Source organism: Lonchura striata, chromosome 7 (genome assembly GCF_046129695.1).
Source record: "Lonchura striata isolate bLonStr1 chromosome 7, bLonStr1.mat, whole genome shotgun sequence".
Taxonomy (NCBI): domain Eukaryota; kingdom Metazoa; phylum Chordata; class Aves; order Passeriformes; family Estrildidae; genus Lonchura; species Lonchura striata.
This window is the reverse complement of record NC_134609.1, coordinates 28177976-28204780: the sequence shown is the minus strand read 5'-3', so window position 1 is coordinate 28204780 and position 26805 is coordinate 28177976. Positions and strand designations below refer to the sequence as shown.

Genomic DNA, 26805 nt, shown 5'->3' with positions numbered 1-26805 from the left:
TTATTACTGTAAGAATCTCGGACAAGCTCCAGATCATTAAACCATTGCCTTTTTGAGTAATTATCAGCAGCACATCATTTTGTATTTAGCCAAAAATCCAGATCTGAAATGCTTGCACTTTCAGGAGGTTGATTTTCTTTCTTTTCTTTGCCCTTCCTCTTATTTAAAATGAAAATGAGCTTGCTTTTAATTTTGAATGTAAATTAATTAATTTTGGTTAAGAAGTATGAAGGCCCCAGCCCCCTTGCTTTGGTGATAGGGGAGGTATCAATGGAGCAGTGGGAGAATACTCTCTGTTGCAAGGAGTCAGAGGAGGATAATGTGTAATTTAAAATAAAGGACACAGAAACAGACCTGTGTTAGAGGGTGATAAGTCTCTCACATCACCTTTTTAAAAACCATGTTCTGATTTATAAAAAAGAAAGTACTTTGCATAGTTAATTATTATATTTATTTGTACTTTTAAACAGAATGTGACATAAATATATTTATTTGTACTTCTAAACAGTTTAAGGGTTTAAATGAAATTTCCATAAACAAAGTCTGATGATGCTTTTCACAGATATGTATTTGAATGGTGTATTTGACTATTAATATCTCCTAATGCATTGCTGATGGTTTTCTTTCTTGTTCTGCTTTGCATCCTGGGGCTGTTTTCTTGTTACTGCTGAACCCACCTTGGTGCAGTTCACACGATTCCTCTGTGATTCTCCTCTGGAGGTATGTATTCATTCAGGATGGAAGTTTTGAAATGAACGTGTTTAATTTCTTTTGTTTAATGAATGTATGAGTGTCCTCTATGCTCTCTGCAGACAGCCAGCCATTGGTGGGGGTGGCTGGCACAGAATTCCTGTCTCCACCAATTGGTAAGGAAGGTTCTGCTGTGTTTCCACAGGAGCCTGAGGACTCCTTTGCTGGGTAATAAATTCCCACTGAATTTCATAGCACTGCATTTAAAAACAGAAGCACAAAAGGCCATGTCTTTCATGGTTTTCTGTTTATTTCTATGAAAAGAAAAGAATGAATTACTAAATAACTTGATAAACTTGTATTTGACTACAATCTGAGGTAAAAGTTGAGGAGAGATGCTGTTCCTTCATTTCAAGTGAGTAAACTGCCCTGGATTCCTTGCAGTGTCTTTCTTGTTAGTCTCAAAGAGCTGAGGACGGGTGAGTGTAATGAAATTGTCAGGTTATAGTAATTACACTGGTAATTTGATCTGTCGCACTTTGAGTGAATCCATGTGTGGAGAGTTTGTTGCTTTTCTCTGCTGAGTCCACTGCCCTTTGCATTCCTGAAAGCTGAAGAGTAATAGAGCTCATTAGACTTTATGGGAAAAGGGCTTTTATCACCTCGTCAACTCGTGCAGCAGACTGCCATTATATTCTTAATTTTGTATGGCTACATAGATGTTGATGCACACTGCCCTGCCAGGTTTATACCCATATTGTTTCTTACAGACACTTTTTATTGACATTTCGAAGCTTGAATTAAATTTTGTGTGGCACCACTACAGATGTCTTCAATTAGATGAAGTTAAATAAAAGGGGTTATATATCAGAGGCCAAGGGATTCTTGAAATTCTTTATTCTGAAACAGTTGCCACAAGCAAATCTAGCAGTGTGTAGTCTGTTTACTCTTTTGAACAAAAATAATTTAAAATAAAATTTAGACCTTAAGTGTTTTCAATTTGTAATTTTGGAGTATTTAATGTTATCATTAGCTGCAAATAGTATGAACACCCAAACTCTTCCCGTCTTTTTTATTTCCTCATTTTATTTTTCAGTTTAGTTTCTGTTTTGGCTATGGGCTCTGGCAGAAAAAATGAATGCTTTAAGAAAAGATACAGCATGAACTAGCAGAAAACCAGGCAGTTTTCTAGCAGTAAACAGCATAATGCAAAGTGAATTGTTTGAGGTGTTTTTTTAATTCATCCTTTCATTTTCGAGGCTGCATTTAACCATTTGCCATTTTACCAGTTCCCACAGGCAGATGTGGGATGGTGGGAATGGTTCAGCATGGTGGGAGGATTCCTGGGAGAAAGTTCCAAGGGAAATCCAGACTCTTCAGGGTGATTCACCTTATTTTTGGTGCTCAGTGAGTGAAGGAGATGTCAGGGGCCAGTTGTGTCAGCATCACTGATGTCACCTCAGTGTTCGTCCTGCCCAAGTTGCTCCATCTTGTCCTGAAACAGCAGCTGGAAGGAGCCTCAGCCCTTGGATGGACCATGGTGTTGGGCAATTGAGGGATAATTTTGTTTTATTCTCAAAATACTTTCTAATTGCTGCTTGGATTTTTTTTTTTTTTCCCTCTTGACTGATGTTAAGCATTAAACTGACAATTTTATACAACTTGTCAAAATCATCTCTTTGAAAGAGCTGGTGATTTATGCCCATTGTTTTGGGTGTGCCTACAGCAATATGTTTTCCAGCATGCATTTATGTTCCATGGGTTTATGAACATTTGGTATCTCCTCTGCCCTTTTGATCACTCAGGATCTTTCTGGAGCTATTTACATTCAGTTCTTTTTTAACCATCCTAAATACTTCAAAATCATCATCTTGGTTTGCTGCAACATCATTCAGAGAATGTAATAGATCAAGCAGGATGGAAAGTGATCTGTTTTTTGTTATTCAAATGATAATTTATTCTCCTGCTAACCATGCTGAGATGCTTTTGGATTCTGAAGAGATGAAAGATGTTTGTGAATCGCGATCTTTGTTCTTCAGAAAGAACATCAATCTCTGCTTTGCCTTGTTTTATTTGTTGATAGGTTTTAATTTTTAGGAACTCTAATAAGGGAGACCATTACAAGCCTGTAATTCCTAGGATCACCTTCTTAGAAGGTGATATTTGATTCACATTTGATGCAGTTTAGCTCAAATTCTAGACTTTCCCAATCAGGCACAGAATATGCAGAGTGTCCTACTAATCCCAAATGAAAGTAGGACAGAGCTCTGGAAAGGAAATGTGTTGCTAACCAAGACATAGAAATCTACCATATGGCAGGTTTGTGTGTGTGCCATTGGGAAAGAAACTGCTGGAATTAATCACTTTGCTTATTTGGCAAATAATTTCCACTAGAGCAAAGAAGTCAAGGGTTTCCTGGCTTTTTTTTTCCCCTTTGATAGCATGAATTTAATATCTTCCTCTTCCTTCCATGCACAGCAAAGGGTAAAATGGAAAGGTAGAAAATAAGAAATTTCATGAAACCTCCCAGGAAAAAAATAATCATGCATTCTACAGGCAGGACCCATTTTTAGTAATTATAATACAGAAATTTTTATAATCATTATAATAAGCAAAATACCTGTTAATATTAAAGACTGACTAATGTGCTTTGAAGAAATTCTAGTGCTCTCACCATCATTGAAGTTCAATTATAAGCAGTTAGTACACTGAGGTACTAATTGGGCAATATATAATGCCAGTTCTATTAAATATTTAAATTTTAATAATGGGTTATAAAATGTGAGCAATCAAGCATGTTCATTAGCTAGCAGGATATGAAGACAGGTAGAATTACCATAGAATATGTTGAATTTTTCTCTGCATGACAATGTAAACATTGGAGAGAAAATTGTGATTTCCATTTTGTCCTGGATTTTTTCAGTATCATCAGATTATAATAATCCATTGTATTGAAATAGGACTATGAACTGTTAATTCTAAATACTTTGGTCCTTCTGGATTGATTCCAGTGGATAATTGTGGGTTGATAAGAGAAGCCCTTTCTGGTGGGCTTGCTCCCCTGGTGTATTTTCCATCACCCTTGACAAACACGGGCCCAGTGGAGATGTCAGTGGTGTGAAATGGTGTAGCCTGCTTCAGGAAAATGTTTCATACTCTAGACCTGTTTCAGGTCAAATTGCCTGGATAGTGCACAGGAAATCGAGTTAAAGGAGCCAAGTATTCATTGAGAAATGAGAGAAAATGTAATACTGACAAGCATTACAAAGGATTACATTGTATGAGAATTTCTGAAGGTGGAGGGAAACCTTACTCTTTCTAAAATGTTATTTGCTTAATGTAACAGAGATCTCTGTCTGTTTTGCCTGAAATCAGTGCTGTTCTCATTATGTTTGTTCCAGAACATAGACTCTCTTATGTTCATGACATTTCACTGTAATTGCATTAGTGGAGCAACTGCAGATTGGGCTTTACCAAAAGTTTTTAACTGATGTTAATGCTCAGTTTGCAGAGGTCCAGTGACCAAATCCATGTGCTGCTCTTTGGAGGTTTGGGGTCATACACAGACACAGCATTTGTTTAACTTCAGAAGACTTTGCTTTGAGAGAAAATTTTTTCCATGGTGGCTTAGGCTATCTTCTTTAACATTCATTAAATCCTATATGATGAATTTTCGACAAAGACAAGAATCTGTTTTAACTGAAACTTATTTAAGCAAATCTGTGTTCCATTACCAACCACATTTCCCCGTGGCTTTGAGATGTTTCATTTTTTTGTCGCTGACTGCACTCTGAGAAGGGAACTTAACCTGAGCTGAGAAATCCTTAGAGAACATCTTTTACTTGACTTGTCCCTGCTTAAAAATGCTGCCACTGACCATGTGATTTCATTTGACACTGTTGAAAAGTTGATGATACTGAATGAAACCATAACTGTTGGGTAAGTGGGCTTTACCTGAACAAGAAAATCTGAGTTTAATACGCAATATCTGGGTTTAATGTTCTCACATACTGTGGATGGAGCTCTCAAATGTTTCATCATGTCATTTTTAGAGTAGTCGTAGCTCCACATTTAGTTTCGTGGTATATAATTATATAAAAATTCAAACATATTGTTATGTGGCCTTTATTTTGGGACTTGCTGGTTGGGTAAGCCAGTTGAAATAATTTTTGTTCATGTGATTGATTTCTTTTGACACATGTGGTACCAATTAGAGTAACTTCTCCTGCCTATCATCTCTTCAATCAGGGCTACTGTATCAAAATACTTGATTAAACCCACCTTCTGCTGATGTAATACAAAACAGTTGGTAATAGCAGGCAATATTGTCAGATTTATTGAGTGAGAAGCAGCTTTCTGAAGAGCTGGCAATGCAGTGAAAAACATGACTAGATGGATAATTAAGTTGAGCACAGTGGAATTCAGGATTAAAGTAAACTTGACGTGGGAGAAAATGGCATGCCAGAGTTGGTTGTGTAATACAGTTTAAATTAGGGAGATCATTTTCTTCTTAACTTCAAGCATCAGTTTCTGGCTCGAGGTGCTTTACCCCATCCAGAGTCAAACTTGAGTGCACATCCAAAACCACAGCACACAACAATAGCACACCAGTCCCTTGGTGTTCTTGCAGCATTTGCTCTGATGTGGGCTTACAAAGAAGTGGTTCCACAGATTTTGTTGCCACACAGTTTCAGGTTCTTGGATAAAAGGTGTTTTGTTAGTTATAGAGAGTAAACATCACATGCTCATGTTTTTTTATGACTAGTCATCTGAAATAAATTTAATGGCCACTTTGAGGAGCTCAGTTGCTGTGGCTGAGGTGCTTCCAGTGCTTGGGGACGTGGAGGAGAGAACCTGGAGGTCCTTGCTGTGACAGGGAGTGTTGGAAGCACCAGGTTGGTGTGCAATAATTCCTTAATAACTTAGAGTCACGTTGGTTTGTCCTGTCAATACCATAAGTCTGGATGGCAGAGGCTATTTCAGCTTCATGTTTGGGATGTGTGATATGTGGGTTATACCCATCTTGAGAACAGCAAAGGGTACAAAAGATCCAGTAACTAACATTTTCCCTGCCTTTCAAATGCCTTTTTTTTAAATACGGGTGGCCAGCAAAAATTTTTACAGTATTTACTTACACGTTAAAATTCTCTTTAAAATTATTTTCATACTGAAAGTCTGCCAGGGAGTTAATCTCTCTCTTGTTCTTAATTAGGCAGAGGATGCCCCAAATGGACCAGAATGTGGCTATGGCTCCTTCCACCAGCAGTACTGGCTGGATGGGAAGATAATTGCTGTTGGTGTCATTGATATCCTGCCCTACTGTGTGTCCTCAGTCTATCTGTACTACGACCCAGACTTTTCTTTCTTATCTTTGGGAGTCTACTCTGCATTACGGTAAGAGAATGTTTTCCTTATGTGGTTGGTTGGAATTGTAGGAATTAATACTTGTTCCTAAATTTGGAGTTTTATTTTTAGTCTAAATATATATATTTATTGATATATTTTAAATTTTATAAAATTTAAAATATTTTATATTTATATATTTTATATATAAATATATATTTTTAGGCTAAAAATAAAACTTCAAGTTTAGGAACAAGTATTAATTCCTACAGTAACACTGTCTTTAACAAAGTAGTTGTGGGGTTGGTTGCCTTCCAAGTAAATTTTTAATTGTCATCCTTGACTAGGGATGTAACTTTCTAGTTAGCTAAATACTTTTACAGGTTAAGAAAACACTCAGAAACAAAATGCCTTGTTTTTATTGCCCCTGAAAATAATTTAATATTGCTGCGTTTCAGCAGGAAAAGCTCCTTCATTTTTGTCTGAATAGAAATAATTTTTCCTTTGGCCTTTTTCTAAGCCCAGTCACCAAATGAAATTAATCACTTTTATAGTTTTGTGCACATTGAGATCATAAATAACGAAGTACCTAAAAAGCGTTGTCTTCTGAATTAGTGCTCTCCTGCTCTACTAGCACTACGTATATTTTTCAAGTATGTTAATCTCATTATCTTTCTCTTCAGAAAACTTGATGGAGAGAGTAATCCCATGAATTTTAAAGCCTTAAATTAACTATCCAACATTGCCTTGCAAAACAGTAGGAATTGTGGATATTGCTTTTCACTGTGAACAAAACCTGTATGTAAAATTGCAAGTTACTGCTTTTTTTCCATAGGCAATTTTATGATTCCATTGTTACTATAAGTGAAAAAAACCCAAACCCTAAATGAGTGGAAATACTTGTGCAACTCTTATTTTTTCCTTACCTTTTTTGCTTCTCTGTTTATATGAAATAAGTTGGCCATAGACAAATGTGGTGTTCTCATGAAGCAGCTGGGTTTGAGCATTGTGCCAGACATGCCTGTGTACAAGTCTGAGTGTGAGAAGCTTTAGCATGAATCTTTTCACCTGTGGAGATTTGCAGTGAGCTCTGTCAGGTGCAAAAGGAGCCCTGGAATTGGGAGATCCAGCTTTCCCCTCTCTCCAAGGGCTCCTGCTGAGAGGCAGCTCCTCAGCTCTTCAGTGTCAGTGGCATGAACAGCACAACCTGAGCTCTGTGGAACACAAACACCACTTCAAGGAAACTTCTTACCACAATTAGTTCATAAATGTTTTCTATAATTAATAAACCATGTGCAATTTAATATCTCAAAGGTCTAATCTGAATTTGATTGGATTTTGATTAGGATCCGATAATTTAATAGAATAAATCAGAATTAACAAATGTGGAAAAACACTGGAACTCCTGTGACTTAGAATTGATCTTTTTTTCTCTTAATGGTCTAGATTTTTAAAACTGTTCTACTACAAATGTTAGATACCTCAAATTAGACTGATTTTTTTCCTTGCAAGATGAACATTCAAAATACTAAATCCTCCTAAGAATTATTTTTTAGTATTTGTACATATCACATTACTTTATGTAATAATAGACTGACATAATCCATGCTTATGAATTCTTTAAATGATTTGAAATACTCTACATAATAAATTTAAAGCTTTGTAGCTGCACCATGCGTGCATGGCTCAACTTGTGAAAAAGCAGCTTGTAAATTCTGCAGCATTCAAAGCAATAAAAATGAGTTCCCAACAGCCCTGGAGGGAGCCAACCTTGTTCTTCTTTCAAAAAGGGGAAGAAAAAAGTTGAGTTAGGGAGGCCTTAGGAAGTTACAAAGGAATCTGATACCTTCAAAGCTGTTGCCAATTTTACTCCAAGGAGGTTGGACTGCATTGCTGTCACTTCTACTTCATGCCACTCTGAGAATTGTTGCTGCTGAGTTGTAGAAAGGAAGGGATTTGAGCATCATTTGAAATATGCAGGCATGTAAGTAGAGAGCAAGGGGAGAAGAAACTGCTTGGAAGTGCCAGTCTTGCCACAGGAAAAAGAAATCAAGAAATAATGAGTAATATTAATTTAATTTTAAGGGATAAATTGCCTCCAGTGTTTGTAGATGCTTCCTATATGAATGTACTCATATCTTGGATCAGAGAATAGTTTGTGTTGGAAGAGACCTTTTAAAGATCATCTATTCCAGCTCCCCTGCAGTGAGCAGGGACATCTTCTTATCCCTTTGACACAGAAAGTAAAACCAGCATCCATTTTTTATCCAATTTGTTACAGAAGTGATCTGCAGAGATAGAAATGCTGCAAAAATGATCTTTTATAGAGGAAGCACTGGCTGAGTCTTTGTAGTAACAGTGCTTTCCTTGTGCCAGTAAAATAAAAAGCAAACTTTTTTTGGAATACATTGACATTTTTTCTTCAGGAATAAATGAGAAAATCATGCTAACAAACATGAGATGGGTAAAAATACCTTTTGTTGCATCAAGATGGATGCTTTTACATGCAAATTGCTGGAGAATAAATGACAGAACAAACAAGAGGCTTGTCCTTGAAGCTTATTTTTCAAAAATACTCTGATGTTTTCCTGAGGCATGTTAACCAGTAGAATTCCAGGATACCAGTAGGTTTCTGTAGAATTCCAATGTACACAAATACTGACAAGAAATATATTAAACAGAGGGTGTTAGTCATTTTTATTTAGATATCAAATCAGGCAGTTGGCAGACCTGATTGTAAAAACACAAAAATGAAAGTATTTTTAAGCCTGACATGGTGTTGTGCATTTTGATGATTTGTTTGTTAGGTTTCCAAGTAATAATTTTCAACTTATTATGTTTGGAACTTTTAAAAACATTAGTTTGGAGTTTATGATCCTAATTTTTATTTTATAGAAGTCTAGTCCTTTATTAAGTCCTAGATTAAGAGCCAGATAGCTGTAAAATATTTCAATGTGAAGAGGTAAAATAGCTTTAAGAATTGTATTCAAATGTAATTAGTCTTTTCTTTCCCCTCACAGGGAAATTGCTTTTACCAGACAGCTTTGTGTAAAAGCTCCCGATCTCTGTTTTTATTATATGGGTTTCTACATCCATTCATGCCCCAAAATGAGATACAAGGTAAAGTGTGTTTTTACTTATTGCTTTAGTGTGCTGTTATTCAAAGCTTTGACACTATTCATAGTAATATAATATTTTGTAATTGTCATTTTGGATTTTAATGTAGACTTTATATGGTTAAATTTGTATGCTGGTTACTATTTAACTTGGCTTAGGGATTTTTTTTTTTTTTCTAATTTAGTTGCATGTGCTATTTATTACATCTTGGCTTAAGAGAGGTTTTCAAGGCTGTCAGATGATGTTTGTCATTTGGTTACCTGGCTATCTCATGTTTACACTGTCTCTTTCAATCCACTAAAATTCTCCCTTTTTGAGGCTGGAATATTTGTAACTGTTGCTTAGTGACTCCAGGCAGTGATAAGATGTCTTCTTGAGCTTGGCTGGGTTTTACTCTTTATTTTTTTTTTTTTAGAGGCTCTGCCCATGAGACCAGTGAGAAGTTTGGTGAGGCAGAGCAGATTTTGAGGAGAGGATCAGGAGAACCCATAGATTATTTGCAGAAACCACTCTGGCTGCCTTGTAGCCCCTGTTGGCTTCACCTTTGTTCAGACCTCAGTGCCTAAGGGTCTCTCTTGTGATTTTATAACTTTTGGATGTGGTACATTTTCTCTTTAACTATATCATTACTTTTAGATATTAATATTATACAATTTCAGAGTAATGAACATGGATACCAATTTGCTGAAAACTTCCACATAACCATTTTTATCTGCTAATAATGTGGAAAGGTAGAAAGTTCACAAAATCTAGAGAAAGAGGAGAAGTGTTTTGATTTTCTTTTTTCCCCTCTCAAAATGTGCTAAAAATCTGCAGTGTTTTTAAATGGCCAGAAATTGTTATTGGCTCATTAAAGTGATGGTTGTCAAGGAATTTCATCTTGATTATGGCCTGCACTACAGGTAGCCATGATGATTGTCTTCAGAAAATAACAAATCCCTCTTGTTTTGTTAGATGATGTGTTTGTGTGTGTGTGTGTGTGTGTCCCTTTTGCCAACTTGAATTTTCATGTCCATTTGCTGGCCAAAGAAAGAGAATATTAAGTTTGATGGAAGGAGATGAATGAGTTGGAAAAATCTGCCCTCTCGCATCTGAATCATTTTAAGGGCTGTTACATCAACAGCTTGAACCAAAGCTTTTGATTACTTCCTCTACTCTTTAGAAATATTTAGAAGTTTGGGGTGATTTGTTTATGTTGAGACACTGCAATTTAACATCCCCTCTCTTCTACAAACTGCATGGTACAAGATTTGTAAGATGAATGGATGTAGTTTACCAGGGCACTTAAGGAACAAATCTGGCAATAATGACAAAAAAATCCCATTTCTGAAAGATATCAGGGCTAAGAAACTTTGGGTACAGCTGCTTGTAGTGCTTTACTAAAAAAAATGAACTTTGTGTACATGAATTAAATTAGGCACTGCATTAAAGGAGCCACTCTACATTTGTAGTATTTATTACAATGCTTTGTTGAGCCTGTGCTGCAATTTGAAAATGATTGCATCAAGAATACAACTCTCCCACAATGCTTCTAGATTTCATTCTTAAATAATGGAAATTGATTAAATTATAGTGGGAGTATTTCACTTTTTTTTTCCTTCACAAAAGCTCTTTTTCTTCCCTTCCTTAGAATTAATGACTATTTGATATGACAGTGATTTGGTAGAATATACATTTTAGTCTTCCAGAAACCTACACAAGTCAATGTGTTAGGTAATTAAAGCTGGAGCAGGGACTGGGGAGGATAAGAAGAAAAGCCTGTACCTGTGTGATTAGAACACACATAATGCTCTCTGCTGGGACAGCAGTAATCCAGTAAATTAATTGCAAGGACCTTTGTTCTATTGTATATTTTTTTTTTCCTGGATGCATTTGTTTGAGAAGTAGACAAAAGTAATGAAATTGAAAATCAGGGTGAAAATTAATTTTGTAGTTCCATTTTTTCCTTCACTGAAACAGAACACCAGAACCAAATTCTCAAGCTAAGCTCTGAAATGCATATGGATAATGCTGCTGCTCCTGTAAGTGATTGGGAGTGGTGTAATAGGGTGGGGAAGTACTGACTTTGTAGATTAAGTAATTTCAGTAATGCCTGGTGGATTTAGAGGCATTTCATGTTAAGGACTTTGCTTTATTGCTGTTTAATAGAGATGTTTGAGGCTCCCCTTAATGCTACTGCTGTGGAAGAGTGACAGGCTGTGGGTGACTGATGTTAAACTAGTGTCAGGTAAAGAAAGAGGAGGAGCTGGAAAGCTGTCCACTGGCTTTCTAGCCTTTTTCTTGTAATTTTATTTGCAAATTATTTGTTTTGGGACCTTCAGAAATGAAGGCTGAGCACAGGAGCAATTTTTTGTATGAGAAGTGCCTTATGAGAACACATCATTTATTTACAGTGAAGACAAAGGGTTTGGGGGATAATTATTGGGGGTCAGTGTGTGACCATTTCATCTGCAGGGTTCTCTTCCCACAATTGGTACAATTTGGTGTATCAATGGGGTGTAATCCACTGGAAGACTGGAGGCCTGAAAGTCCTGGAAGCAGATCCCAGAGCTGGGATTCTTCTGGCACAGTAACAGAGTTGGAGAATTCTGGATTCTCAGGCAGGAAGATGAATGGTTAGAGTATCAACTAACCCATGGATCAGACATAATTACAGAGATTTTTTAAAATAAAGCTCCCTTTTGACTCACTGGTTCATTCCTTTTGTTCCCCAGCAGCCAACATTGATTGCAATGTGATTTTAGAACAGTGCAGTCCCTGTGAAATTTCTTTTAAGATATGGGAAAGGACTCCATTGCAAAATTAGCATATCTTTTAGTTCTCAGCCTCTCTCACCTCTGTTCCCATGTATGGGTTAATATTTACAAACTGGTAAAATAAAATCTACATTAAATTGAGACAAAAGGATTCCTGTAGTGCTATTATGTTAATATGGAAAAATCCAGTGAAAAACCTTAAGCAATGGCTTTGTTCCATTTTTTTTCTGGGTAGGTTAGGGTAATACAAGATTTAAATGGCTCTCTGAAGAAATTCACGACCTTGTGGGAAACCTTCTCAGGCTTTGTTAGATGTGGTAGTTCAGATTGGAAAATAGTCTTCTGGAAAATTTTCCAAGACTCATATGATGCAGTCTTTTTCCTAATGCATTTTGGAGTGTGTGATAAAGTTTTAGGCATAAAGAAAGTATTTTACTTGAAAATGAGGTTGTTCTCAGGGTTGCTTCTCATGTGTTTAAGTCTTCTGTATGTACTTGTTAATGTTTTCAGTTAAATGCAGTAATTTACAAGTATATTTATAGAATTACAGAAATACAAGAAGCACCTTTAACAAAACAGCTATATCAGAGAAATGCTTGAGAGGCCCTTGGATTTTCTTCCTGGATTGATATTCTGTTTTATCCTGCATCCTTCAAGTAAAAAAATGTACTCTGTGGCTCTATGTTACTAAATTCACGTTTTCCAATCACTTAAGGTCCTTTCTGTTCTTTCCATTGCAGTCTTTTGACACTGATTTTGAGTCTCATAGTGGGTGACGTTAAATGGATTTTGAGGTTGTGTTTCTGGTATAAATAGTAAGTGTATTTGCTGCCTTGCATTAGCCATTGACACTCTGTTGACTTTAAATCACTTTCTCCTCTAAGTTCTTGTGCTAGGAAGGATTTGTTGGTGACATTTTCTATGTGAGGTTCCTTAGTTCTGGGTTTTCTGAGGCTTTTTTCAGTGTTGGTATTTGCATAGATCTGTGAATGTACCTTTTCTCTTTAAATAATTGCTTTTGGATGATACAATTTCAGAGCACTGAACATTGATAGCAATTTGCTCAACACTTACACATGACCATTTTTATCTGTTAATAATGTGAAAAGATAGAAAGTTGGAGCATGGATCATTCCTTGTTTGGGTCAAGGATGTGCTTCCCCTGGGGGTCACCCCACTGGTGCTGGTCAATAATTCTCAGAGGCCTTGGAAGTGCACAGCAGATGTAATGTCTTTGTGCTCTGTTATCTCTGTGTGCCATTTTAAGGCCATTCTATGATGTGAAGAGGTGTTTTGACTGAAACCTTTATCCAGACTTGTATGCAGGCCAAAGTAAATGGAATTATTTCAAACAGTCTCCTTTGGTATCAAGTCATGGCCAGACTTCAGATAGATGGAATACTAGAAAGGACTCTGAAATGTCAGAAAAGAAACAAAAGGCTGATTCAACTGTGATTAATCATTCTTAAACTAAATACCTCGGACTGACTGTGGTTGTGAGTGGTGCCCCTGGAATTTTATGGCACTTGAGAGCCAATTTCTTTGGCTGCTTTCAGGCATTTCAGTATCACTGCTCGTGCAGCAGTGAAAAGCATCCAGTGGTAGCCTGCATGTCCACGTCCACGAGATCCACAGGAGTCTGGCTCATCTTCCCCTGTCCAGACCCTGTCACCATGTCTCACTGTGGAATTTAGTTAATGTTTTCAGTAAGCTCGGATTTGCTGTGTAAAGTGAAATTTGTGAGGGAAGGAGATTTAATGTGACATGCCTTAAAGTGATCCTCTGTGATTTTGGGGGTGTAAGCACATGCTTGTTATGGTTCTGCCACTTACCAGCAAAAAGCTTTGCTAAATGTGTCATCACTGGTTCCACACAAAAAGTGCTTTTATACCTTCATGTGTCATCTTTTTATTCTTTATTATTCTTATTATCAACTTTATTATTCTTTTTCATTCTTTTTTTTTTCTTTTTATTCACCTTTTCTCATTGGTGTTACTATTTACATTAAAAAGGGAAAAATAAGATTAGCTGGGAGTAGTTTGGAGGACTACAGTTACCCTGAAACAAGTGGCTTTTCCAGGATTAATTTTGTGAGTTTATAGGACTAAATCTGCATTGCAATTAGTAAAAAACAACTTTTTTATGTAAACAGGTCATAAAGATTCAACTAAATATCCTGAAAATTCAGGGCTTTTACAGAGTGTCAAGTTGTTGCTTGCAGCACCATTTGATAATAAATAAGTGAAGTACCTGCATTGTAAAACCCATTTTTTATGAGATCAATACAAGTTTTGGCAACACAGTAGTTTTATTTGTTTTTGTCAAGACCATTAAAAACAAACAGCAAATAATAAAGACAAAAACATACAGTAGTAAAGTCCTGAGAATGATAAGCTGCACAAGTGAGGAGGTAATCCCTGCTGTTGTGTGTGTCCTATTAACATCATTTTTATCCTCCTTTTCTTTCCTCCCTGGTCTTCCCTGGATCCTCCTCTACATGAGCATCAGCAGCTCAAATTGAACATTGATTTCTTCAGAGCTCTCACCCAGCTGCTCCCTCTGATGGGTTGGGTTAGTGCTTGAAGAGAAACTCCTCTGAGTTCTGTTGGAGTTTGGGCATTAAAACCTAAAGGGATTATGAGAAGTCTTTTTTAAGAGTGTCCAATACTTCCAAAAGGATTTTGCTTGATTGACTTGATGTACATGTGTTAAATGTGAAAATTAAGCTTCTTTAATGTTCCTTCAAGGTGTGTCTGGTGTAAAAAGTCCTTATCTTTCCACATGTTCTTTATCAAATGTGTTTGACTAGGAGGGATGTCTGGTTTTTGGATGTGAGAAGGCAGGTGCTCTATTCAGCAGAGTCCCTTAACAGCTTTTTTAAAAATCTTTTTTCCTTTTGTTTCTTCCTTCTGTAAAAGCTTTTTTCCTTTCACCTTTCCTTATCTGAAAACCTGTGCCAAATAAATGGAACATGGTGGAATAAACAACTATGAGAATGTGGGACTGAATAAAAACACCATGGGTGAAAAATTATTAGTTCTTGATGTCATGCTAGTGATGAATATTTAAAAGCTTTTCTCCTTTACTTTTAACAGCTTCTTACAAAGTGTTTGAGGTTTGTTTCTTTTTCTTCGAGACATTTGTAGAGAGGTTGTGAAAATCACATTATTATCAGCATCAGCAAGCAGGAATATAGAGATTCTCCATTCTGGATAGCAACAGACATAAGTGAATGCTGACAGGGGATTTCTACTGAAAATGTAATTATATAAAGCAGAATATCAGTTTCCATATATATTTCCATGTTTTCATAGCAGGTAAAGATAATGAATGCAATTACTCAATTGCTTCTTTATTTTTTTTTCCTAAGTTGTTGTTTTTTACTGTGTATAATTGGTAAGTTATAACAGTTTTTCCTCAGTACAGGTGTTGAAGCTGTGCTGAATTTTACACAGCATTTTTCTGAATCCCATTTTTCTTCTAGAAACAGACACAGACCCCAGCTGTGTCTTCATGCTTAACTTTATTTCTCCTGGTAAAATATTTTCAATGGAAACTTAAATTTTGGGAGTTAGAACTCCCTTGGGAGAGAAGTGACCATGTCCCTGGGGATTTATTTTTCTAATGTTAGAAATGTTTACGTTCCTAATGTTAGAAATCCGTATTTCTTTTTATTTGTTTCTGGAGTTGGAGATGACTGAAGTTTGTAGCAGAAATGAAGTGAAAGTAATACAGATATTTATGTTTGACTGTTATTTCTAGGCTTCTGTCAGGGCAGATGATACTTGTTCTGTAGGTCTCAGCTGACCTCTGACATCAACAAGTCTCTCATTATTGCACCTTGAGAAAATAAACTTGGTTTGGATCAAGTTATTTGCATGTGGTCAATAAAAATCCCAGCCATATTCTGTATATTCAGGATTCCCAGTTCAAATATTGTGAAGAATAAACAAAGAAATGTGATTCATGTGGCATTAGCTACCTACATTTGCACATCAGCAGGGATGTGTTCTACACCTTTTACTTGTTCCAGGAATCTTGTTCATTTGGGATAACTTAGCTATGATTTTTTCTTAATAAATGTGATTTTGCTGATTTGTGTAAGATTTAAGTGAGCTAAAATCCTACCTTAAAAACCCAAGAGTAAGAGGCACAGTTTGTTAAACTGTTGGTCAGTTCTGTGCTTGTGGATGTTTTCAGAATTACTAGAGGTAACTCTGTCAAAGGGAGCTGCTAAAAAGATTTATTCAGGATCATGTTAATAAACCTGAGACAAACCATCCTCTGAGTGATGGTAGCTGGTGAAATTTATCATGTCTAATTCATGACTCAGCATAGTCATAAATTCCCTGCTTATTTCTGACTTACACTAAATCTTAGTTGAAGGCTCATTTGGGGACTCCATAGCAACCACTGGCAGTTAAAGTGAGAACTGTAAATTGTGAAATGCAGAGACAAAAGAGCTGGGGATTTTGTTTGGGTGACTTTCTTGTGGTTTTGATTTTTGGTTTGTTTTTTTTGGTTTTGTGTTTTTTGGTTTTGTTTTTTTTTTGAGGGAGAATAATATATTTCACAATTTATATGTCTTTAATTTTTTTCCTTCATGTGAGAAATGAGGTCAAAATTCCCATTTCAGAATTTGCCAATTATAATTCTACAAACCTATTAGTCCTTGCTAGTAAGTGTAAGAATGTGTGGAATTAAGAGTATTTTAAAGTTTCTATCAAGCAAATGAGTTGATGTAGTGCTGCTTCATCAGCTTCAGTTTTGTTGATTTATTCATTTTGGATGATCCTCAAACACTACTTAACACCTTGTACTTCTGAATTTTGTCTTTGTAACTGTCTCTTTATGAGAATTCCCAAAAGTGAGTTAATTTGAATATTCAGTGATGGACACTGTGCAGTGCTGTAATGGAAAAGGTGAAAACATATTTATGGAGATAATGCTCTTCACTTTTCCTGACACAGTCCCTGTGTAAAGCTGTTCACAGCCAGGCCACTTCAGATGTTGGACGAAATATTAAAGTTCTTGTGCCTTACAGAAAAGTCAAATCTGTCACCCAAGTGTGAGTCCTTGAAACTGGTTAATTTTATCTGTGCACCACATTTATTGAAGATGGCAACACTTGGAGTGTTGGATCTCTCATTTAACTCCAAATCCAGCTGCTTTTATTTCTGCTGTTTTGCTCATTATATTAGCTCTAATTAGGCAATATTGTCAAGTGGAATTTATTTGGTCTGAAAGCCTGGAGCTCCTGCTTTTCCTGGCTCTGCCATACTTCACTTGTGGCCTTTACAGTAGGAGCTGGCTGACAAGCCAGTAAATCTACACAAGAGATGTTTTCCCTCCAATTTTCCAGAAAAGGTTTAATGGGAGATACTTTAATGAGACCTGGTTTAACTAAGACCTTATTAATTTTACAGAGCTATCACAGTACACTCCTCTGAAGTGTTCCATGTAATCTAGATGACAATTCATTATTATGAATTTTTATTTTCTTTGTGTTTGTTTAGCTGCTGACTGTAACAAAGTCTCCAAGTAAAAGTATAATTAGTGAACAGAATATATTAATGAGGTTCTATTGTTTAGCCTCAACCCTGATGTTAAGCACAGTCTAGTTTGCAAAAAGTACAACTTGGATGGGAATTTAAGTCCCAGAATCCTATAGAGGTGAGTGATTTGGAGCCGGAGGGAAAAGTGGAATCATGGATTGTGCAGTCCATCCCTTTACTGCAATACAGGCTCAGTTATATTTGTGTTAACTTTTGAAACCTGTAGGACATGAGCCAAGGGCCCCCCTTGATATACTTCCTCTGAGTGGCACATCTCTGCTTTGGTGTGAGTATATAACAATATATAACATCATATGTATAACATATATACAATAATAACATATAACATGTTCTTATCTTTTCTTGTTCTTTAGTTGTCATCCCACTGAATTATTTTTTCTTAATGTCTCATGTAAGCTTTTCTTCCTAAAGAGTAAGATTATTATTTCTTTGTTGGTTTTGTGTTTAATTTTATAGGGTTTTTTGCAACACCCTTCTTCTTAAACATGATGGCTACCAACATGTCTCTTCATGGGCTTCTCTAAAACCCCAATCAACCATCCACCAAAAATACCCCTCAATTCCTTCTTCAACTCTCATTTTTAAGCTTTTTGTAATTATTTTAATGCAGCCTAGAAAATTTTCATCAACCATGATGTATTTTGTCCTAGAGAATGGTAGCTAAAATTAGGCCCTCAGCTGCTGAGGTCAGCTCATAGCATTTGCTTTTATACCATGAATTTCTGCCTTCATTGTGCTGAAGAAGATAGCAGCCTCTGGAGGCAAGGAGAAAGGGTGGAAAGGAGAGAAGAAAAGGGAATTGTGCAACTACAAAGTTTTCAGAATGGGCTAAATTGGGATGTGGGCTGAGTTATTTTTAGTGCCAAGGTTCGTGACTACATGACTTTGAAAGAAAATGTGTTTATGCCGTTGAATTTCTTTGCTGTCCATTCTGCTTTAGCTAAGTCTGTGTTAAAACTTGCATTTTTCTTTCTTTCAGGAGAGAATATTGCTTTAAATGAATTGACAGGGCATAAAGGGGTTTATGGTTTTTCCTTCCAGTGCTTATGGAGATCTGCTGGATGAATTTTATCTGCCTTATAGTAGTAAATTATTATTTATAGTATTACAGTAAATACCTGAAGTGACAGCTCAAAGTAAAAAATTAAGAATTAAAACCTAGAGGAAGGCTATGATAGGACTGGGTTGCAGATGATGGTAATTAATTGTTTTCACACCACCAGCATATCCTTGGTAGGGGAGTAGATTATTTCATGTTATCCTGTGGTATCCACCGCTGTTACTTAGATGCAAGAAATTTAAAAACAACAAGAATACAAGTTTTTGTATTCTCTTTAATTGGTGTTGGAGTCAGTAGTTGTTAGTGGAGCTTAGCAGGTCTGGGGTGGTGCTGAGTTTTCCCAAAGATCCTTGAGGGCTCTGAGAGGCTGCACAGAGCAGGGCCCCAAGCAGGAGGGTCAGTGGAGAAGTGAAATATTTTTGTTACAGCGTCTTTAAAGTTTTTTCTTCATCTAATAAAATCAGTTCTCAAAGGTTTTCAAATATTGCCTTATTGTGGAGACCTGGGAGCTTGATGAGTTGTTGCCTTTTCGAGTTCAAATTAGGGAAAAAAAAATCCAAATAAACAAAAATCAACAACCCCAAAGCCCCCCTTGGTGTTTCAGACACTGCCTGAAGGTTTCTGCTTGTCCTGGGAGAATGAATCACTGCCAAAAAACTTAATTTTGTTTAGTTGTTCTGAAGAATGGAGCTGTTCTGAAAGGAGTGACTGAAACTGTTCAGAGCAGTTGTTTGCTGTGTTGGATAATTTGGGGGTTCTGACTAGAAAGGTTTCAGGGGAGTAGATCATCCTTTTTAACAGCACAGGGTACTGTTTGCTTCCTCCCCTTCTCTTGTTCAGCATGAAAGCATTTTCACAAATAACACTGAGATGGGATGACAAAAAAGGGTGTGAAAATGACTTCATTGTTAATTAATTGAAGAAGAATGGAACTGTGGAGCAAAATTACATAGCACCCAAAATCTATCTTTGTCCCAACACAAATGCACTGTTGTTTTGTGAATGGACAGAAGACAAGATGAGCTTTTTGTTCCACTGATTATTGATTTTATTTATTTATTTAAGTTATTAGGGCTAGTGCTCTCAAGGGGTGCTTAGTGATAGTATGAGCAGCGTATCCATGATTTATTTAATGATATTTTTTTCTTATGTTCTTTCCATTTCGGTCTTACCAGTTGGCATTGTGTGGCTTGTTAATTGCTTTTAACTATCTTCCATTCAGGGAAAAGGGAGGAAGGTGGAGAGATGTTAAGAGTATATTTTGAGGCAGAAATATTTAGGAACATTTTTTGCTGCTGTCCTTTAGATGTGCACATCTCCATTCAGCTTACTTGACTCAAACTGATTAAAGTTTTAGTCATTTAAACTTATTATGCCAATAAATACAAGCATAGAAGTGTTTATAGCCCTTTGCTGTCTCTTTTAGAAGTGTGTTGAAAGTGCAGGGAAGTGCATGAAGCTGCTTTCTTGTTTCAAGATATGCATGCACATGAGTACAGGGTGCAGCTTTATTGATTTTAAAATAAAGCAGGATGATTGCCTGGGCAATTTTGAGTTATTTGGAACTCTGAAAAGTGGGAGTTGTGAACTGTTAGTATGGCAACAAAGTGCTTGACCTCTGTAAGTGCAGTTCTAATTTAATACTCCTCTAATCCTATATTTGGGTGCATGTTTAATACTCACTTGAATTACCAGGTTTTGGAATGATCAAGACTTACACAGCCTATAATATAGTTCCTAACTCCAGCCCATTTGTCTCCAAACTTGTTTTTTAACATGAAGGTGTTTATAAAGCCAAGTTTTCAAACATCTGGCATTAAGAGAAAACTGAAGTGTTGATGTTTCAGCTCAAAGACTTTGGGGATGCATAATGTTAAACAGTCTGTTTTCCTAAACATGCAAGTAGACATTTGTGTACCTTAAATGGCAGTAATTCAGATGGAGCCATAATGGGGAACGTGTTCTGTCCAGCTGAGAGAAGTGTTGGGCAGTTTTACAGGGCCACAAACTTCATGGATGCAAAGCTGCACAAGGAATGACTGCTGCAAAACCTCCCATATAATCTCATTTTGTTCATCTTTGTGTGATAAAAATGAACTTACTCGACAAGAATTTTAGGATTAGAAGTTGAATATTTTGTTTATAATTATGGAGACAGAGTTAATAACATAAGGAGGAGTTTGAAAACAAGTCAATGTCAAAAAGGACATGTTGAAAGGATACAATTCTTTTTACTGTATTGTGTCCTCAGGCAGTTATTATTTCCTGCAAAACACCTTAACAGAAATTCAGTACATCTCTATCTAGCCATGCTTTCAGTGTCTTATTCCTCCATTTGTTTAGTGTCCCTATTCTTGGATTCTTTCATCAATTTGTTATATCTAGCATGGTCTCAGAGGGAATGCATTGAAGCTCTGGAGCTCTCTCAGTATTTTTTCTGACAATTAATGTCGCTACAGCTTGGTTTTAGGGAAGGGAAGAGGAGAGGGAGAGGAAAGCAGAACGTCCTGGGCTCTGGGGACACCTCAGAGCCTCTTCCAGTGCCTGAAGGGGCTCCAGGAGAGCTGGAGAGGGGCTTGGGACAAAGGATGGAGTGACAGGACACAGGGAATGGCTCCCACAGCCAGAGGGCAGGGATGGATGGGGTATTGGGAAGGAATTCTTTACTGTGAGAGTCCTATGAGATTGCTCAGAGAAGCTGTGGCTGCCCCATCCCTGTGAGTTCCAGGCCAGGTTGGACAAGGTTTTGGGATGGTGGAAGGTGTCCTTGCCCATGGCAGGGAGTGGAATGAGCTGAGCTTTGAGGTCCCTTCCAGGCCACCCCACTGCATGGCTCTGTGATTCCAGGATGCTGGCAGGGGCTGTGGTGGCAGTTTGGATTCTGGGGCTGGTGCCTCTCACAGCTGTTTGGGCTGGAGGTGGATGTGGCCCCAGTTCACTCCCCAATTTTCCAATCTGGGACACCACAAGCCACCTCCTCTGGGGTGGCAATGCCGTCACGGTGTGGCACCCCAGGCTGTTGTCTGTTCTGAGCCTGGTGCAGGGATGGCTTCAGCTCTGCCCCGGGGCTGGAGCTCCGGGTGCCAGGGTGTCCCAAGGTGCTCAGATGCTCTCCTGCTGAGAAGGGACTCCTGGGAGAACACCAATTCCCCTCTCCCAGCAAACAAAGCAGGCTTGTTTAACAAACCCTCGACAAACAAAACAGACCTAAAATTAGAATGCTTGTTTCATGAATGAAAGTTTACTATGAAAATAAACATTGTTAGGGACAATAGAAGAAACTTCTTTTAAAACACACGTGTTTTGATGGTCTGAAATTTTTGTACAGATACTCATTGATCCTTTGTGCAGATAGCTGTTCTGTTAAGGTTTAAGTTCTAACACATGCTTGGAACACTGGCCTTTGTATTTATTTATTCAGTTTTTAATCTGCAGATGTAAGGGAGACAAGTGGGTTTAGATTTTTTGGCAGAGATGCATTACTCTATCCTTGTAAAACAAATTGTAGACACTGAAAGACTGAGATTTATCATTGCCTTTTTTCCTCCTGCAGCTTTTTAGTCTGAATAACATGGTTGTGTGTGCATTGGGGATACATTACCATGAATTTCACAATATTATTTAGTCAGGGTCCTGCAAAAGTGTAGGTTTCACTAATGAACTTTCCTGTCCTGTTGTCTCCCTTTGTCTTACAACTTTACTCTTTTTCTCCTATCCTGAAATTACTGTTAGTATCTATTTACCTATATATGCCACTGTTTTTGAGGTTGTTTCTTCAGTGCTGGGCTATGTGCATTTCAGTGTTGAATGACTAAAGATAAATTACTTGGCTTTTACTCAATTTTTCATTGCTGGCCTTATAAAAACGTGTCTAGTGCACCATGTATTGGTAGAAAAACTTGAAGTTAAAAATCTTGTACCATTCTGAATTACTGGCTGCAGAATATTATTTCTTGTTCTTAGATGTATGAAAGCAGCAAGAAATGAAAAAAGTTGGACTGATAAATTTTAAAGTGACCTTGTTTTTCAACATGATCTAATTGTGTAAAGTTTGAAAACCCCACATAGCATATCTTAATCTAAAGCCAACATCATGCATCTGAATTCTTAATTAGGAATATATTTCAACTTGTGAATATCAGTGTTTCACAATTTGCAAAGCTGTCAATTAGTCTGTTATTTATTATGTCTTGAAATATTCCACAGGCTGTCGGTAGCTGGGCATGAGAAGCATGAAATTATTTATTCAGTATAAGGCTACTCTCACCTAGACTTCTTTGGGAAGGTCTTATTTTCTTGCCCTCTGAGTCTGGATGGATTTTTGGCAAGTTCTCTTTTGGCTGTTTTTTTAAAACCCCTGTTGGAGGCTGAAGCAGGACTTTGGGGAAGCCCAGGACAGGAGTGCTGTTCCAGTGGGGTGTGATGGTCTGGGCAGTCACACAGGGCAAGCTGAGCTGGAACAGGGCTCTGAGTGGGATGAAGGGTTGAGTTTTGGAAGGCTTGGGGCTCCAGGCAAAACTCCCTGCAGAGTCATTGGAGAGACACTGGCAAAGATGGGGTGTCGGAACTCAAAATGTCCCTCAGACATTTTTGGAGGTTCCGGGTCCAGGTCAGAAGCATCTGAGACCCTGGCAGGCAGCTGGAAACAGCTGTGATTTTGGGTTTGAGCCATGGAATGATTTACCAACTTTGCAGGAAGAACAAGAAGTCACAAAAGTTTAGATGTTATAGTAGAAGTAGTCACAAAGTAGAGGGAAGAATTTTTGAGTCTTGTACAGGGGGGTTTTGATTTTGTACATGGGAGTCAGAGGTTTTAAGATGGAGGGATCTGGGCCTGCCCTGTCCTCCCTCTTTCTTCTTCCTCACCTCCATGTTCTTGGTGATGTTGGCACTCACAGATTGGTTTAGACAAAGGCACCATTTAATATAGGTAATAGACATTGGGGAAAAACTGTAACCATGTCACACGTAATGTACCATATAAAAGATAGAAAATCACCATTTAATATAGGTAATAGGCATTGGGATAAACTGTAACCATGTACCATGTAATGTACCATATAAAAGAGCAGCAGCCCTGGGTGGGGAGAGAAGAAGCAGTCGGGCTCAGAGAGGATGTCAGGGTGTGTGTGTGCCTCTGCCTGAGCTGTGAGCAAACCAGAGCAGCCCCAGGAGAAAATCTTTTAGATAACTTGCAATAAACTGCCTTGAGACTGAACAACAGAAGATTTCTGAGCTTTTTTTTGAAAGCACAGTTTGGAGGAGAGATTTTTCCACCACATGGAGCCACCCCTGACCTAGGGTGAGCTCCGGCAATGGGGAAAGCTTTGACACTGATGGACACTGGGGAAAAAAAGCTTAGAAGTTAGCACAGAACAAAACATCTCTGGACGCAGACATGCAGGCAGAGAAGAGTCAAAAAGGTCAAAAATCCAGAGAAACTGGGCAGGAAAAGAATCAGGTTTCCATGTGCCCTGTTGGTGCACAGTCCTGGACAGTTTTATCCAGGAGCTGGGAATGTGCACTTGGATGAAGGTGCAAGAGCAATGCAGGTGTTGTGCACAGATAAAGTGAGTAAATGGAGACTTCACAGACACCTGAAAAGTAAAAAGAATAGATAGATATAATAGATACAACATACCTGATAATAATAATAGATATAATGTACCTACATTCTGTAATAGAATATACCTGCTTTCCTCTCGTGTCATCCTTTAGAATCGTTGATAAAAGGGTGAGAAAAGGCAGGTTGGATTTGACATGAATCTTATGTCACAAAATAATTTCTTGTCATTATTACAGAAGAATAAGAAACTAATTTACATTGGTTCACTGTTTGGCACCTTGTAACCAGAGCCAATGTTTCTACAAAATGAAGATAAAAGATTGTGCAACCATTTCTATCATGCTAGTGCTCTAATTTTGTTGAATTTTAATTTTCTGCTTACTGCTGTGTAGTTGTACAGGAAAAAAAAATTAAGACATGCTCACTGTCATTTAAATTCTCTAAATTTAATTTTGTTTATCTGTTTTTTCTATTAAGTAAACATGGTGTGTGGTGTTTTTACTTTGATAACTACATAGCAGAAGCCCCTTTGACAGGGAATTAATTTCGTTTTCCTGTGGCATATGTTCATAAGCTACAGATGAAAGCTGTTCTTTTAGATGTGACTCCAGCTGGTGAGGTATTAATGAATGTTTAAAGCTATTTGATATTATTATGACCATTTTTTGCCTCTAAGGGTAAAACATGGGTATGCTCTATTAGGTTGTGCATATTTTTCCTGTGATTATTCCACCTTACATTAAACATAAGAAAACAAACTTTAACACTTAATTTCATACATTTAATTTAATGAACTCAAGAAATACTGTCAGTTTATGGCAGCCCTTCAAGAGAAGGACATGGGATCCACATGATTGAAACGTTCATTTCTTTTTCTTGTTATTTTTTTGGGTTTTTTCCCTTCTTTTCCTTCTCCCAGCTGCCAAAATAAACTCCATTTGAGATAGACCTAAGTCAGCAGAGTTGTGTGTCTCTAAAGAAGCATTTTTCTTGAGGCCCCCACTTGGGTTTTATCTTTTTGTCATAGTTCTTTTTAATCTCCCTTTCCAAGTTTAATGCTAGGGTCTCCTTGAGAATGTCTGCTCCAGATTCAAAGTAAACAAGGTCCATTTCAGAGATCATATGATTTTTATTCCCTCAAACGCTTTGATTTTTTTTGTAGTAAAAAGACAATTACTATTACATTTTTTTCTGTAACATACTTTAAAAATATCCAGTTGTTGAAAAAGTTGGCTAAAATTCAAGGAAGCTAATTTCAAATGTACAAGCTTAACTCTTCTTTATTGTTGTTTTCAACTCAAGTTTCTCAAACAGTGCTGCTTTTTTTAGCATTCTTGAGTAGCCTCTCTACAGATAAGACAGATTCTAGTTTCCAGCTCCAGAACAATCTTTGTGGTACTGTCTTTAGTTAGCTCATTCCCAACTGAATTTTAAATTGCAATTTCCAAAAAATGTTAGCTCATTTTGTAGATTTTATTTACAGTCACAAAGTAATTTTTCCTGTAAAATGTTTTAAACACACAACCTTTTGAGTTCATAGGGAATCTCAGTCTCTAAATGTGCACAAATCCACCTTGAATTAGAAACATTCCTTGGAATATCAATTTCATGTGGATGTTGCTTTTCTGCCAGTTTAGTGTCACTGGTACTAAATATTAGTGCATGAGAGAGATAAAATGGCAATATTTAAAGCAATGGAAACTTTTCAGATTCTTAATATTCTAATGTTCTTAATATTCTGGTGGCAGTCTCTGGAATTCCATCCAGTAGAGTTTTCCTGTAAGTACTATCTCATATCAGCCTCTCTTTTTTTGTGTATATCAAACACAAAGTTTCTGTAGCAACATGGAAAGCTAAAAGTACTTTCAGTAGTCTGTTTTAATAAAATGCCATTGTGTACAGTACAGATTAGGAGATACAAACAAGTAAAAAAGAGAAAGGAACCTTGGGAAATGTATAGAAGGCAAAATAGACACATTGTAGTTTGGTGATGTAAAATTATTTACGAAATATGCTTAAAATTGGCCCTAACTTTATGTAAGCTCCATACTTGTAGTATTTATCTTTGTTTCTTATTTTCAAGACTTGTCTTCAAACTTATTTGTGATTTGGATATTATTATTTCAGCTTTGGATGAACAGTAATCCTAGGGCAGCCCAGAAACCACAAATTTGCTGTTGCTATCATCAAAGATCTGGAACCAGGGTGCAACAGCAGTGTCAGGGTAAATAATGCACTTTATTGGTCTTGAAGGAACCATTTTGTGGTGTTTGTACTGTTGGCTCTGCAGTGTGAAACACCATCTCCAGGGCAAATTCAGCCTGAATTGTGACTGTTGCTGAAATCTTAAGAATCACAAATGTAGAATTTGTGTTAATATATCTATCCATCTTTCTTAGTGAGAGTAAGAGGAATGGAGTGGGAGTAGGCACAGATATTTGATGTCCTGTGTTTGAGTTAGGAAACGTTACTGTACCTGGACACCCACTGGTCTGAGAGAGAGAATCCCTAAGAAAAATCCCTAAGTGCAAAGAACAGGAATATAAAAGATTGACAATATTTAAATTAAATTTTCATAAATATTCATATAAACATGCATGTGTCTATCTAGTAATCCATTTTTTATGATGTAATTCCTGAATTTTTTTCCTCTTTTGTGCAAGCCTTATCACTGCATTTATTCCAGACACAGTGGCT

General features: G+C 37.1%; 1 protein-coding gene across 6 annotated transcripts in view; it reads left to right on the top strand.

The window, feature by feature from the left end:
- ATE1 (arginyltransferase 1) overlaps positions 1–26805 on the top strand; it is a 68781-nt gene that overhangs the window by 17370 nt on the left and 24606 nt on the right. For all 6 annotated transcript variants that reach the window (XM_021529297.3, XM_021529296.3, XM_021529295.3 and 3 more), the window contains 3 exons: positions 688–720; positions 5903–6084; positions 9054–9153. In XM_021529297.3, coding sequence (XP_021384972.2) covers positions 688–720; positions 5903–6084; positions 9054–9153 — 315 coding nt within the window. The remainder of the gene's footprint in view (positions 1–687; positions 721–5902; positions 6085–9053; positions 9154–26805) is intronic.